The 17,180-nt window shown below is 37.0% G+C and overlaps 1 protein-coding gene across 2 annotated transcripts in view; it reads left to right on the forward strand.

Annotated features, from left to right (window-relative positions):
- Nucleotides 1–16,502, forward strand: part of GABRG2 (gamma-aminobutyric acid type A receptor subunit gamma2) — a 133,494-nt gene extending 116,992 nt beyond the window's left edge. The window contains exons 7-10 of one of the 2 annotated variants that reach the window (XM_007171411.3): nt 4,993–5,145; nt 10,347–10,552; nt 12,587–12,610; nt 14,061–16,502. In XM_007171411.3, coding sequence (XP_007171473.1) covers nt 4,993–5,145; nt 10,347–10,552; nt 12,587–12,610; nt 14,061–14,336 — 659 coding nt within the window. In that variant the 3' untranslated portion in view covers nt 14,337–16,502. The remainder of the gene's footprint in view (nt 1–4,992; nt 5,146–10,346; nt 10,553–12,586; nt 12,611–14,060) is intronic. The other variant, XM_007171412.3, reaches the window with a different exon arrangement.
- Nucleotides 16,503–17,180: the final 678 nt, after the last annotated feature.

Consider the following 17,180-nt stretch of genomic DNA (forward strand, 5'->3'; position numbering starts at 1 on the left):
TAGTCACAGTACAGGGTATATGTGTGTAGTGTGTGCTGGTGTTGGGGGCAGCTGGAAGGTTGGAATGAGGAAAAGGATTGAAGAGATAAGCTGGGAATCTGGGAGAGATATGATGCCAGGAAGAATAAAGACAGGAAAACCATAGAAGCATGAAATGAAAATATTTAATTTACTTTGTCTAGGGCTTAGAGAACATGAAGGGAATAATGAGAGGGAGAGAAACCTAGATTAAATTCAAATTACAGATAGCCTTGCATGCCACACTAAGGAGTTTGGACTTTCTGTGAAGAGGAGCATGGATCTCTAAAGGTTTGGGAAGATTGACATTTAAGCAGAACTTTCAAAAATGTGCTTGCCAGAAACTTTATCTAATCAGGGTGTGTAAGATAAATTAGCATCTGTGTGTTTTATTAGAGTCCTTGTGCCTTGGAGTAGTGACGCTATATTCATATGTCTTTCTTAGCCTGAGGACTCCCTCATGGCAAGGATTACAGTTTAGGTATTTTTGCCTTCTCTTGACCTCCAAGGACCTAGTTGCCGGAAAAATGTTGAATGCAATTCCAGAAGAGCTGAGAGCCTAAGCCATGACTGGGAATGGTTGGTGAGTAACAGATGCAGAAACACTTGGGAGTGACATGCATAAAAGTTAGCAGCTGATTGAATTTGCAAGGCTTTTCTCTCCCACAGTGCTCTAGGTGCATAAAGTCAGGGATTGGGATTCTGCCCAAGGACTGGGTATTCTACTCATACTTTTGGGCATGGAGCGAATGTTGAAAAAAACTTGGTGCCAATTGAAAGGCAATATTTAATAAACATTTTCTTTGCAGTGTTTATTCCAAATATCTAGAAGTAAAATATATTGTTACGTGCTTCCAGATTACCTTCCAGCTTACGTCAGTGTACACCCCTACCAAGAGTGTGTAGCTCTGTTCTCTGTCCATGTTTTGTCAGTACTAGAAATTACCAGTTTATTTTTTTCCCTGATATGATAGGCTAAAAATGAAATACTATGATTTTACTTTGCATTTCACTGATCACTACTGAAGTTGAGAATCTTTTCTTCTATTTAGTATCTATGAATTGTCCATTCATTTTTTTCAGCCTAGTTAAAAATGTGGGTCTCTTTCTCAATAATTAAGAGCATTATTTATGTATCAGTGATATTAGCCTTTGATTTCTTATTTATTTGGGAAATATTCAAATGTGGTATTTTGCCTTCTAAAATGATTTAAAGGAAAAATATCTATAATACAGAAGTTCTAAGTTTTACATGGTAAACCTGTACTTTTTTTCTCCTTTATGTTTGTTTTATGGTGTACTTGACAAAGCCTTTTCCACACTAAGGTTATGAAGATGTTTTATTATATTTTTTCCTTATGTAGTATTTATATTCATGCTTAAATTTGAATCTTCAGTACATCTTAAATTTATTGTTGTGTTAGGTGAGGTACGGATCTAATTTCAGAAAACCCTTTTCCTAAATGAAGTTGTAGCCAACAAACTCTCCTGCCTGCCTGTGGTCAAAACCAGCCCTGTGGAATTATGCCTCAGATTCAATGAGGAGTGATAAAGGAAGATCTACTGCATTGTCTCAACACCTCTCTCTCTGTCTCTCTGAGTTGTAGTAAGAGACAAAATAATCTTGTTCTCATTTAATCCATTTAATTTAGAATCAGTCTGTGAGATTCCATCGGTCTGTATCTCCACGTTACCTTATATAGTGCTCTTTGCATAAAAGTGATTAAAAATATTTGTTGACAAATAAAGAGACTAGAGAAAGGAATGTAAGGAAGAGAATATTAACACTAATTATGCCGTCAACTTAACCTGGTAGGGAATATATACTCTATTCAACTATATTTAAGTGGAGTAAGAAACTTGGAAGAGGAACAAAGTGGTTTTAGTTTTTTCAGCATCCTGACAAAACGTTTAGGAGGTTTAAAGATAATATATGCAAACCATACAGCCCAGTGTCTGCACATAGTAGGTCCTCATTCCTGGTAACTAGAAAATAGTTATTTTAGTATTTCAGGCATTCACTGGAGGGGAAGATGTATCTATCATGGAATCTTTAAGTTTGTAAGAGGAGATAGCTTCATGTATGAAATAAGAGCCTAAACACTCCAATAAATCTGAATTTTAAAGCTTTCAAATGGTTAACATCACAACTGAAAAAATAATAACTGAAGTTCATTATTCACTGAACTGTTACTGTCTTCCTAAAACTAGACATAAGAATCTTACAAAAAATAAAAACTGAACATTAATGGGTGTTATTCAACTTATATGTCCTCTCTACTCAGTCATAGCCTGTGTGTGTTACATTCTAAATTAGGGCAAAAACAGGGAACCAAACTAATTTATAAAATGCTATGACTTTAAATATCATATGTTAGAATAAATCAATAGAGAGAATAAATTTGAAGTGGCTGAAATAACCACCTTTGACTTTAAACCTTTTGGGCTTGGGGAAATCACTGATGTGGCACTTTCAGGAGATTTGATTTTATAGGGTTCTCAGCCGGAGAGTTTTTAAAAATACAAAAAGTGATAGAGCCTTAGATATAAGACAGGCATCAGGCTGTCACTGTGAAGCTGCTTTGCTTTTAAATGGCCTGTTCCCAAGTTTGAATCCATAATCTAGTGACAGAAAAGCTTTGGATTTGCTGGCAAAGATGAAAGATACTCAGAAGCTATTACCTTAAAATAGAAATTGATAGATAAATAGGCTGTGGAAGTTTAGATTCTGACCTAAAGGGAAGTGGAGAATTAAATTGAGATAATTATCTGTTCGCTTGAGGCAAAATTAAAGTTCACCTTTAAAAGGAGTCAGATCATTAATGCCAAAGTGTAGATTCTCATTCACTTACATGATAAGGAGTAAAAAAGGAGTTACTAAAATTGTCTAGATTTATCTAAAATATTATAATTCATAAAGTTTCATTTAAACACATGTTTAAAATATGCAGAGTATTCTCAAGGACTTGGGAAATAGGGAGAAAAAGTGCCCCTGAATATTATTATTTAAAAAGAAAATGTCTCTTTCTTTGGGTTTCCTATGTAGAATAAGAAACTTGAATTCGCCTCTGGTATTGTGATCAAAGAAACAGGAAAGAAAAAGATAGATATTAATAGGGATCATCTCAAGTTAAATGTCTTTATTCCTCAATCATCGCCTGCATCTGTTATATTCTAAATTAGAACAAAAGCAAAGACCAAACAAATTTATGAAATGCTATGACTTAAATAGCTTAAGTCCAAATAAATCAACACAGAGAAGCATCATCTCAGGGAACTAACCAAAATCTAGTTACGATCAATAAGAAAATTCCTACCTTTAACTTTTCAGGGATAATTGCTAAATAATGGCTAATTACTGCTCTTGGACAGGGAACCAGTGTTCCCATGGGAGCCTAATTCCCTAATTAGTGTCTGGGTCACTAATGTTGCCTTAACCAGGATACTGAATTAGACAAGTGACAGTCCATCAATCCACCGAAGGGCAGTATTAGGAGGTATTCATAACCCCACTTAGGAAACAATGCAGGGTGAGGGGAGTCTTTACTCCCTTGAAGAGTACCCAGTGAAGGGTTTTCCATCTCAGCAGCTTAGAAGGGTGTGCAGTGAAGCTTGAGAGGGGGAAGGAAGAAGTGGACTAAGTAGTAAAAATTCACCCAGCTAAGTCAGTCTTCTCCCCATGAAGCTTCTAAAGTGCCTTATTTTCGAATCAGATCTAAATCATCTAAGTAAGGAGAGAAACACAGACATGAAGGCAAGTAATTCAACTAAAACACATGATTGGGATTTCATTGTCCATGCATTTTAGGACAAATTACAATTTAGTAAAGAAAAAAGAAGCAACATTTGAAAAGTGGTCTCATGTTTTGCCTCACATTAGGAGAGCAGATATAGTCTTTGAAACTGATGTTCTCTAACAGTACTATAAAGAAACAAATATATAGTAACTGGGATATGTCTCTATAGTATATTTTCTAACTTTAAAAATTATAATTTTGTAGAATTTCACTTGGAATCATACAAAATGAAAGACATGGAATTTTAAAAACAATGCATGCATCATGATTTTAACGAATCAGAGACTTGGGATTCTGTCACATTACATTGTTCTCATGCATAGCTATATGGTCGTTCTTGGATTCCTTGATTACTCTCTGTATTATTTACGTAAACTCCTTTGTAACCCAAATGTTCCAGAATACAACTTATTGATTTTTGTTTCTTTCTCTATATTTAAATATATAAATATATTCATTCATTTAATCATTTACTCAGCAAATGTTACTGAATGCCTGTTTGGAATCAAGCAGGATACTAAGTACTGATAGGGCAGTGATGGGCTAGAGTAGGCACAGTCTGTGGACTCCTGCAGATAAAGTCTAATAGGTGGGACAGATATTACAAAAATAACCACACAAATGAATGAGAAATTACAAACTGAAGTTAACTGCTATGAAGGAAAATCACAGGATTCAACGGAAATATGAGAAAATGTCTCAGCATAGAAATGTGGTTATAAACTGAGTAAAATAGTCATTTATTAGTACCAAGCACCAGGATATTTCTCTCTGGTTTGTATGGAGAAAGGTCCTGAGAACAAGAGGAAATTGTTACAAACCTTAGGATTCCTTGCAGGCAAGAAAGGCAGAGTAGAAACACTGTTTCTTTCCCTCTCCACCGAACAAAAAATTTCACATTGTGTGTATTAAGTAGGCAGAGAAGACAATGTCAAAAATCACAGGAAAGAAGAAAATAGGAGCAATGTGCTCAAAAATGTTTCCTTCCATCAGTAATCACATTGCTTCTAAAAGGATCAGAATTCAGCGCAGGTTGGGTTTTGCTTTTTGTCGTTTTTGTTCTTAAAACAGGTGGGTTAAAACTTTCAAGTGCACATAAGAGTTATATCCGTGCTTATTTTCAAGCACTTTCCAATTTTGTTAAGGGTTTTCATGGCCTATCTTTGCTCTGTTCCAGGAGATTACGTGGTCATGACCGTCTATTTTGAGCTGAGCAGAAGAATGGGATACTTCACCATCCAGACCTACATCCCCTGCACACTCATCGTTGTCCTATCCTGGGTGTCCTTCTGGATCAATAAGGATGCTGTTCCAGCCAGAACTTCTCTAGGTGAGACACAATTCTTTGTGTTGTACTGTCCCAAGGTAAGTACCAAATATGACTAATCCTTATTCCCCTTTAAAAACTGACTTGCTTTTAATTCAGTCATCAATTACATAGAAATGCCATTTGTTTCATTTTAAAGAAAACTAGCATGTTAAAAAAAAGAAGCAGTGTATAAAGTTTCCTAGTTTTGTTTTGCTAAATTACCTCCATAGGCTTTCTTCAGTAAGTTTTTAAATAAACTGGGGGTTGTGGGGGGAAAAACTTTTCTTTTCAGTAGATTTTTTTGTTTTGATCTCCGGGCAGTAGTACAGTAGAGCTGCTCACACCAGCTCATGAGAGCTGATTGTGTTTATCTTTTCCCAACGTTGTGTTCAGTGATGCCACATTGGTAGTGAAATCAACCAAGGTGAAAATATTAACAACACGGAAATAGGCAAACACTAAAAATCAGGGGCACCTTTTTTCTAGGGAATCAATTGTTACACATTTACTAGCACACCACTGGCTATTGATTAATTTCAACATGCATAATTATCGTGACATTTGAAGACATACATACACAGTAATTGGCTCCTTATAGAAGAACCATTGAAAAGATTATTTTGGGGAAAACATAATTACCTGTGAAATTTTGGGACCCCGCTCTCCACTTTTAAGATTATTTGCAATTTGCTTGATCTCTTGTATATGGTGATATCTGTCTTGGAGTTTCACATCTTTTTCCTCACACAAGGAAAGAGGACTCACGTAGATTATGACAAAGCCACAGACTCACAGGGACACTGGAGGCTAAGCCCATGAATAAAATTCTCATACTACATAAAATTTCCTAGAGACTTAACTACTGAAAAATGAATTATAAAACCACTGTCCTCTTTTATCATCTGTATGAAAACTAGAACCATATTTCTTGCTCACTCTTTGACTAGAGAGGCAGTATCATGTAATAGTTAAGAGCTTGGATTTTGAAGTCCAGAGAATCTGGATTTCAACCCACACATACGGTATGGCCTTGGATATGCCCTTTAGTCTCTGCAAATCACATTTTACTCACATGTGAAACATATATCATTTCCTGTACCTAACTGTGGGGTTTTATTAGGTGAAATTAGGTATTCCATGCAAAGTGCACAAAGCATAGTAGGGCCTCAGAAATGTTAGCAATTATAGTCATTTTCTGACAAAGTGATCTGTACCACGTTATTAAAACTGAGGGCAGAAATGATTACTGGGAAAAAAAAAGACATCATTTGCATTTTTGTTCTCCTCCAAACCTAATTTAGTCTCCCATCTGTTTCAAAATAAAGTTATTTTGAGTTTTTCTGTTATATGAGGTACTTTATGTTACAGGCTCTATTTAACAATTATAATGTCCTGTCTAATGCTACATGCTAAGACAAACCCAAAATATGCTGAGTCTATTACTTTAGGACTATTACCTGTGATTGTGAGTAGTGTATTGCATTACATGCTTATATGTCTGTTACATCAGAATGTAAATGTCTTTTTCACTCCCAGTATAGTGCCTGGCACATGGCTGGTACCTCAATGATTATTCAAGGAATGTATGCACTTATGAAAGGATGGAAAAAATGCACTGATGCATTCCAATCTACCCATTCCAAAAATATTTTAAGGGAAGGATTTTAAATCAATCTCTTCTCTTGAAGTCTAGTTCCTGCTGGTCAAAATCCCTCTTAAGACCACTGTAGTAGCTCATTTCCACCACTTATTCAATGAGTGCTCACTGGCAAAAGACCATGGTGGGAGAAGGGATCAAGGTGAGTGGGCTGAGGAACAAGGGACGGGTCCCCAAGCACATAGCAGGTAGGTGGCTCCTCTTATTTGTTCATCGTTTACTGTAAGTCAGGCGTCTTCAACATGGTCCCCATGCTTTTTCTACTCTTCACAACAGCTGCATGTAGAAGTTGTAATGATAATAAAGGTTATTATCACACTTTTAGAGCTAAGGAAGCAGAGGCGCTGTAAGGTTAAATGACATTTACAAGGTCACACAGCCAGCAGATAGTAGATCTGCACCTTGGCTGATTGACACCTAGATTTGCTCTGGGTGAGACCTTGTTGAAGGCCAGCTGTGGGAAAAGGTAGGGTGCTGAGCTGAGCCGGTTTCTCTGTTTTAGCGTTGCTGTCTCACTTTAGATCAGTGCTTCTTAGATTTAACTGCACATTTAAGTCAGTAGGGGACCTTTAAAATTACAGCTGCCATAGTCCAACCCCAAGAGATGCTTATTTAATTTGTTGACAGCATGGGCTGGGTGTCAGGATTAAAAAAAAAAAAAAAAATTCCCAGGTGATTCTAATGTGTGATCAGGCTTAAGAACACTGACCTAGATTTCACTGAGTCCAATTACCTTTTCCAGTGTTTACAATCAAGAGTTGAACCAGATGACATTAAACACCTGTGAACTTCAAGTTTATTGCCATAGAACAGTTAGAGAGCCAAGCTGTTTGATGAGTGAGATAAATATACCCATGTGGCTCAGAGATTGACTGCTTTCTAAACTCAGATCACCACAGAATAGGGAATATTCATTTTGGAACTTACAACACTTGAGTGTAGTTTGGTACACAAGTGGTAGCTGGTGAGGTTTAATCATGATGTAAGGATGATGGATGAAACAAGGACAATATGAATTGGTATTTTTCACCCAAGTTATGAGGTAAGGTAACATGCCTGAAGAGCTTACTTCATGCCAAGACTGGAGGAATTGAAAAAAGCTATGGATATTTTTCATGTATCTCAGGTAAGAGAACTCTAATTTCTTTGCTTGGCAAAACTAGGCTTAAAAACCACATTAAAAACAAACAAAAAAACCACATCAGGCTATCTTGTTGTTGGTAAGTCACTTAAAACTACCATTTGTCTATTCTTCATTGTTCTCTTCCCTGTGCCTCCAGGCAGACCGGAAAATATCTTGCAGCATTTTTTGAAGAGTCTTCTTTTACATGGCTGGGATGAACTTCCATGTAGCCTAATAATATGAGACGGGCCACATTGTCTTAAGTGAACTTATCCATGGTGTCTACTCTGAATATTGACATTTTCACTTCTCATAGGTCATGTGTGGTTTGAGGCCTGAATGTGGAGTGAAGACCAAAGTGCCCATTTAGTTTTGAAATTCCCCCACAAAAATATCAGCTGTGATTAGGTATAATCAAAAACTTCTACATGAATTAATGTATAGACAACCTAAGTGAAGCTTTTTTTAGTTTGAGAAGCAGATCTTTCTTCTCTAAAATAAATGATAATAACACCTTCTATTTATTGAGACTTTACTAGGAATTGTCACTCTTATGTGCATTATTTAATTTAGTCTTCCCAAGAGCCTTAGGGAGTTCCCCCAGTCACTACCATCCCGTCTGTAATTGAGAAACTTGCCCATTCTTATGTTTCCATCATGACAACATGGAAGACCCACATATCTACATCATATCCCAAATTAGGAATTTACAATAGCTCCCAAGTGTGTGGTGCTTCATCCTGCATATTATGGACCTATTTATAGAGAGGAAGTACAACAATGTGGTTCAGAGCATTGCGTTTAAAGTCAGACTTGCTAGGCTTGTATGTCATCTCTATCACTTAACTAGTTTATTCCTTCTGTGCTCAGTTTTTTTCACCTGCCAAAAAACAAACAAACAAACAAACAAGGATAACAGTGCTTACCTCATTGTGAGGATTTTGTGGGATAATTAATTATACAAGTACTTAACGTAGTACTTGGCCAAAGGAAGAGATTCTTAAGTGTTAGATACTGTTCTGTGCAATTAAAACTATCCTCCCCCAAGTCATCAATGTGGATTCCTATTTTCAAATGTAGGTTGAGTCTCTAGTCTTTCATATATACACTATTCTTCAATTGTTTTATTTATTCATTTGATATTTATTGAGTCCTAGCACTATACTCACTATGGGATTACAATGGACATCAAGATATATTTCTTATCTGTTGTCACAAAGTATATAGACTAGACAGGGAGATGGAAGACTCCATGATCACTAACAGATACAGAAATTTAGACTGTTGAAGTGACTTAAGTTCCTATAACTGGAGCTATAACCTATGCAGATACTGAATCTGTGTTGCCTTTATTATAATTAACATAGCTGTTACAGAAGGTAAGCCCCTGACCCTTCCCCTGTAGAATACATATAGGTTGTCTTAACTTTGTTCTTTGTTATTAAACAATTATTGGGGAGGACTAGTTTGCTTGGGTACTGTTGCACAAGGGGGAAAAGAAGTGTTTTGAAATCAGACATTTAATTTTTATGTTTAAATCCTTCTGCTACTTTACCGTCTGACATGGCGCTGGTCCTTTAGCCTCCTTTTCCTCAACTATAAAATCAAAATGAAAATATCTGCTGTAAAGATTCAAAGAGAGAATGCACATAAAATGCTTATCAGAGTGCCTGGCACGAGGAAGTTTTCAGTAAATATTAGTTATGATATTACTTCTGAGAAACCTATTTTCATCACAAATAGCCTCTAAAGAATTTATCCATCATAACATGTCAGTCGCGCACAACGCACCTCCTCTATTTAATACTTTTAAATGACTTCTCCTTGCACTTTGAATACAATGCGAACTCCTGTGCACGCTCTGCGTGATTGGACGTCTACTTCCCCAGCGTCACCGTGATTTCCCCGCCCATCCCCAGAAGCCAGGTATTTTAAAAATTCAAAACCAGATAAGGTTTCCCTTCCTCACAACCTCCCTTTAATTTTTTTAGTGCTAATAGCCAAAAGGTTGGTTTCTTCTAATTTTTTAAGCTTCGCCTTAAATATCACCTCCTCAGAGAGGCCTTCCATCTAAGTAGGTGCTCACCATCCCTGCTCTTCTGCATAGCACACACCATAATTTGTAATTATACTTTTCTTCGCTTACTTGATCCATGGTGGTGTCTGTCTTTCGCCGAAATACAAGGGACATATGGGCAGGGACCACGTCTGTTTTATTTCTCAGCACATTTTCAGCACGTTTCTCAGCATATACGGTAGGTGATACATAGTAGGCAGGCAGTACACATCTGTGAACTGAGTGAATGAATTTGAGTTACACCTCCTTTCCCAATACTGAGGTTGCTCCTCAGGAGTCACAAAACACGTTTGGTGTCATTAGTGACACAGTTATCCAACCTGCTGATGTGGTCACACGATCTGTTTTATTGTGTCTTCCTCCAGGCATTACCACCGTCCTGACCATGACTACCCTCAGCACCATTGCCCGGAAGTCGCTCCCCAAGGTCTCCTATGTCACGGCAATGGACCTCTTCGTATCTGTTTGCTTCATCTTTGTCTTCTCTGCTTTGGTGGAGTACGGCACCCTGCATTATTTTGTCAGCAACCGGAAACCAAGCAAGGACAAAGACAAAAAGAAGAAAAACCCTGTATGTATCATTTCTTATTGGGACCTTTGACATTTTTATGCAGAGAGGTCACCTGGTTTTGTTTTGGTTTGGTCTTGCTTAGCCTATCTGCAGGCTGTCCACACTTTGGGCCGCAAGATGAAAAGGGACTGTGTGAGTTTGGCCAGGCCATAAGGATTCATTAAGGTCGTCAGTTACTTGGGAGAGACCTGATTCACTAAGGGAGGCTCTTGCTCTCTTTATTTCATTGGGAGTATAACCATGGCTGAACAATGCATTCAACTTCTAGTAGCTTGTTATTTTAGGTTTCAGTGATTTTCATCTTTCTGCCTCTTAACTAATATTTTTAAATTATTGACGTTTTAACTTAAATTTTTCATCCAGTGATTTCCAATAGGAAGCCACAAGGTTCTTAAAGTTTCGGGGGTCACCACACTGTTGCAAATAATGTGTGTGTGTGTGCATTGCCAGAGGACTTCTATTGGTTTTATAGTTAAAATGTATTTTTTTAGCCTCCCTTTTTCATTTTCTCATATATAAAATGAGTATTACAAAAAAGACATATCTTATGAGACTGCTGTGAGGAATAAATGTGGTAATGGATGTAAAAACCATTACATAGTACCTTACATTTATAGTTGATGATGGTGGTTGATGTTGATGATTTATGCAGTTACCAACCTGGATTGAGTTCAGTGACTCGGAAACAGGTAGGATGGCTTCACCTTGCCACCTAACTTTAAATAGAGTTGATGAAGCATAAATATAAATGCCTAAAGCAACTGTCTTTTATTATGGATGTTGAAAAGAGCATGTAGCTACCCATTTGCCCACTTAAACACAGTGTTTGGTTCATAGGAGGCCCCTTGAAAATTAAGGTCCATTTCCTTACAATACTGGGGCAAAGGAACTCCTGAATTTATAGCCTTTCCTGGTCTTCTGCTCTAAGGGCTATGAGGGTCATGATAGTGGCCAGCTTTCTGACCCGTGGGCTTTGGGGAGCTGAATTATAACCACAGAATCTAGCCGATTCTAGATTGCATCCTGATGCATCTCCAGAAACCCAGGTGATACAAATTGCACATGTTTATTTGAATGTAAGACATTATAACAGGTGAAGAAGCATCATTATTCTTGACGATTAATGCAAAAGAAATTATCTTTAATTGCCCAAATATTCACTATACTTTATGCAGCCCTTTCTTTCTCTGTCTGTATTGCCTCTCTTTACCTTTGCATTTTCTCTATCCTTAGTTTATTTTCCTTGTTGTGTTGTTTTTTGTTTTCTCCCCCTCCTTCACTTGCTATTTCATTTTTCCCCCAAAAGATGGTTCTGCTGACACTCAGCATTATTACCTGCCAGTAGAAACAAGGATGTGAGGACTGGCTTAGGACAAAGCCCTCTGGTCCTCTCTATTGTGGAGTGGATTTTGTTGCAGAGGTAGAAACACTTGAATTCCTTAAGCCAGGGTCATGAGATGGCAGAAGAAAAGAAGGCAGAGGAGAAAGAGAATTAAAGAACCTGCAAAAATGAAATTACCTGAGAACTTCGTGCATTTACCCCTTTTAAGCCAATTAATTAGATGATTTATCAGAACTATCAAGAGCCCAAGCTGTGAATGAGAAGCTGAAATTTCATTTTCCCATTTAATATGCCCTTGGGTTCATTGTATCAAGGCTCTCCTAGTAAGGCCTCCTTGATGATAATTAGAAAATAAAATCAATCAGTATTTCTGTACAGGGAAAACGGGCAATAGAAGGCTTCCTCACACGTGAACAATACTGGCTTTTGCAGTTAGATCACTGTGGATTAATTTACTGAAAATTTCACTAGCAATAAATCAATCACCAAATTTCATTTTCCAACTTTAGGCATATGCTTTATTCCAAGCTCAGAACTGTCCTTCTGTGTTTACAATTTCAGTTCATTTCACTTGCTATGCTTTCAAAATGTATTTTTAATTTATCTTATTTTGTCTCTCTTTTTTTTTTTTTTTTTTTTTCTTCTTTTAATTAAAAAAAATGCGATTCTCTTTTCTGTCTACAAACCCAAAGCTTCTTCGGATGTTTTCCTTCAAGGTATAATGTTTTTTGGAATGGAAATTCACTGCATGCAACTGCTGAATTTAACTATTAATGCTTACATGGTGTTTTATTTATTTTTTATGAGCAGACATTTAAGCATTCCACTAGAGATAACACATTTAAGATGGAGAAAGTTCTATAGATTTCTAGAATTGATTCAGCAACCCTACATTAATTCAGAGGTTTTGACCTAACGTGAGGCTAAAAATCTCTCTAAGCTCTATGAGATGTCATTAGTAAAGTGGGCCTCTTTAAACATCAAAGCCAAGACTTACCCTCTCTTCTCAGATAAAAATGGAATCCAGTTTCACTGGTTGTACCTACCACGTTCCATATATACCACATATGCCCATATATACCATATATGCCCTAAAATTTGACTCTGTAAATCCTAATTCAACAAAGCATTGTTTTTCAATAAGTACATGCAATAATCTCCACTGACCTGAACTCTACCTGTCAGTTCTATAAAAATAATACAGTCTTTTTGAAATGCTTTAAGTTCAAACAAACACCCATCCCTTCCTTCCAGGGTGATCCAGGGGCCTTTGGCTCTATCATGCAATATTTAATGAGATTTCTATTCTCAGCTGAATTCTGATAGCTGATTCACAGACAATACGATTTGTATTTGTATTATCCTAAAACTAACTCATCCAAATAACATTAAATAAATGTTTGAGTTTTCTAGCAATTTTGTAATTGGTGCAGCAGCAAAGATTAGATTAACATTTAGTTAATTGGTACTAGTTTCTTCTCATGCCAGACAGTTTGATAGCTAGTAACATTTAAAAAAATTTTTCACTCACATGTAGGTTAATATTGCTGACATTCTGAAGCTTCTAAATGGTGACCGTTAGACAAAGTACTTATATATTCCGTTAAAACATAAGTAAGTCATACCATTGTGGTATAAACTCAGGAAACTTCTACATTTATATATATCTTGACAGTTTCTATTAAAAGCATTTAATACATTTGCTCAGTGTAATGGGGTTAGTATTTGCCTATATAGAGGAGCATGACACAAAATTTGATTTCAAAATTGATGCGTTTTTATTTCTCTGTTCTACTCATGTGCAACACCATTAAATGCCTTCATGTAACCAACCTCACATCTAATATTTACTAGACTAAGATTCCATGTAGTTGTTTGATTTAAATCTTTAAACTTTGAGTTCTTTTGGTGCTCAATCTTCTTGCTATAGCTATTAGCTTGGTGGTATTATTTTCAGCTGCACTGCTTAAGCTCAAAATTTGATATCTGCAAATGTGCTATCCTTCTAAGTTCAATTTTACCATTGTAGATCATGATGTCATAGCAATTCCCTGAGTACTCATTTTCAGATTCATCATTCACATTGGTGACACTGTGGAGAAATGGTCTAGGATTTTAGCAAGTATAACTACCTCTGATCCCTCTCCTTCCCTACCCTTATCTCAGGCCCCTACCATTGACATCCGCCCACGATCAGCAACCATTCAAATGAATAACGCCACACACCTTCAAGAGAGAGATGAGGAATATGGGTATGAGTGTCTGGACGGCAAGGACTGTGCCAGTTTTTTCTGCTGTTTCGAAGACTGCCGAACAGGAGCTTGGAGACATGGGAGGATACACATCCGTATTGCCAAGATGGACTCCTATGCACGGATCTTCTTCCCCACTGCCTTCTGCTTGTTCAATCTGGTTTACTGGGTGTCCTACCTTTACCTGTGAAGAGGTATGGGTGTTACCGATGTGGGTCTTACTCACTAAATCTCATGGAGAGAGAATGTCCTAAGTCCACTTATATAATCCCCTGAGTGGTTTATAATACTCTGAATTTGTTTCTATGTTCTAACCTGGTAAATTGTATTCATGTCATATTGTTTGCACCCAACTCTCCTGTGGTTAAGTAAGTGTAATTTGAGCTATACTGTTTGCTGTGTCTCAAACCTGCAAGGCAAAGTGAAATTAGAGCAAGAACATTGAAACCAGATTTTTTTTTCCACTAAAGGAATTGCAGTAGTGAAAGCCATGACTATTTACAGTGGTGGTATCCTTACTCAATTCAAAATACAATTAGATGCAAAAGATCCAAAACTGTATCCTCTGTTCATCTGGGGTCAAGTTGTGGTAAGTTTGATCCCAAAAGGATATCTCCCTTATTTGAGAAAAATCACAACTTGCTTTAAATATAGGAGCCTATACTAGAAATCTATTTCATCTCCAGCCCAAGATATGAGGAAAATTTCCTCCACATCACATGTACAATGATGTAAATATTTCAGTAACGTAGAATGCTTCAAGTTTAATGCATGCATCTCTCTAGAGCCAAACAAATGGATTGAAGTTAACATCATAAAGTATTGTCTTTTATTCTGTGTCTTTGGGCTGTAAAAGAATCATGAATGTAATTATAAGGGTTTGGGATTTGGAATTGGAGGGAGGAATTTTCTCTACCTTCTCCCTCATGCATGACGATTCAAACATCTTATTTTTTTCTCGTATGACATATTAAAACACCTTAAGTAAAATACAGACTGGATAACTGACATCTGCCACCTCGAAATATGCCCAGTTTCATAGAGAACAAAGTAAATGTGTGTGCTTGCTGCTATTTTTTCTTTCTTTTAGGATGATAGGTCATAACAGAACTTACTCTCCATCTCAAGATCTGCTTCTAGTGACTGTGAGTGCCTCGTGGGCAGAATCCTTGTCATTTCCTCGTTGGGTCCTCAGCACCTTGTATAGTGCTTGGCACACAGCTGGCGCTCAATAAATGTGGTTGGAAGTGAACTGGCTTTATATGCTTCTGGTGAATCTCTCTGAGCTGGTCTGGAACCAGTGATTCATCTTTTCACATGGGCATTATGCAGTGCTATTTGATCTTGTAGAAGTAAACAGAAGGATCCAAAGAATTTTGGCTATTTTTGTTCATTATCAAACATTTACTTTAGGCAAAGTCCATACTCCTTTTAGAACAATATTGACAGCCTACATTTATGTACAGAAATGAGTCTATAGGGCATAATTAGAACCTGTGTATTATTGTTCCAGGTTTGGAGGTGAGTCAGCTCTGACCCATCCACCCTTTCACGGAGGACACATGGCAGGCATAAGCAGGAGTCACACCTGACTGGTGTTCAGAATGGAGTAATCTATGCTCTGTGAAAACCAAAATGTACTGAAGTTAACATTTAAAAAATGAAAGGACAAATGAAAGACTTACATGGAGGTTGAGCCTATGACTGTGTCCTCATTCAACGATACTGTATTCGCATGAAGTGGTGGTCCCAGGCTTCAAACATGATGAGTTGAGCTCCATTTTCAGGTACTCATCCTGAATCCTTATTTTTCTAAAATAGCACTCTTTGCAAGTTCTTCCTTTTGGCAATCATTACTCTAAGTCAGAATTCAATCATAGCTATAGATAATCTAAAAAGAGTAGAAAAGAAGAGAAAGTGGCATTGTTAATAGAAAACCATGTAAAGTCATGATCAAGTCATCCGGATGAATCTTGAAATACATTTAGCTGCCAATTTTACAAACCTTTACTGTACCAGTGCTCTAGTATATAACCTCAAACACATGTAAATAGAATTAATTATTTTCTTGTTTTGAATTGTTAACATATTAAATGTTGACTCTTTGGGAGAGTTGTTGGCAAATTTTCAATGACGAGAAACATGTTATTATTGTCCACTTGAAATGTATTCCGTTAATGGGGACACTCAAAAAAGCTAGCTTTCCAATGTGTGCATAATATTGGCAACATGAATATATATTATACATAATCTAATTCTTAATTCTCAGCTGCTCCTGGTCTATGTATTTGAAAACCTTTTCACAAAGGGAATTGCTTAATATGTGGACTTTTACAATAAAAATGCTGCATTCTAATCTATGGTGTGAGGTCAGTGGTCTCGTTGGACTTGTTTGTCTTACAAAGTGTGACCCCTCTTCCCTGTCTCATTCTCCAACACTTCCTTCCCTGTAGGTGAATTTTATTTGTGAGCAGTGTGATCATGTTTTGCATGATAATGCTCCTCACTTCAAAGAAATTAAAAGAGATGTGTTTGGGGTGTGGAGTAGATATACAAGACAGAAAGGGTATGAAGTGGGTGAAGCTCAAGACTTCTGTGCCTAAAACTTTGGTGTGGTTAAGAATATGGACAATGGTGTCAGACATCATTGGGATCCCAACTCTACCACTGACCAGTTGTTTGACAACTGTCAATTCAGCCTTTATAAGCCTCCATTTTCCCAGCTGTAAATTAGGTATAATAAGGCCACCCCATGTGGTGACACCAGCGCTCTGCTGCCATGCTCCTCCCACTCCCATCAAATCAGCTCTCTAAAAGCATCAGCACTATTCATATATGTCTTAAATGTGGCTCTGTAGCATGCTGTTTCATTTTTAGAGTACTTGAATTGCAAACCTTCCTTTAAACTATAGGCTGAAAATCCAAATCTCTTATTGAAAGAAATCTCACAGATTATTTTCACAGCCAAAGAACCCTTCTCTGTAGCCCCTAAAATTAAAAATATAGGGAGCCAGTATCTTATTTTCTTGAAGTC

The sequence above is a fragment of the Balaenoptera acutorostrata genome, chromosome 2, assembly GCF_949987535.1.
Source record: "Balaenoptera acutorostrata chromosome 2, mBalAcu1.1, whole genome shotgun sequence".
Taxonomy (NCBI): domain Eukaryota; kingdom Metazoa; phylum Chordata; class Mammalia; order Artiodactyla; family Balaenopteridae; genus Balaenoptera; species Balaenoptera acutorostrata.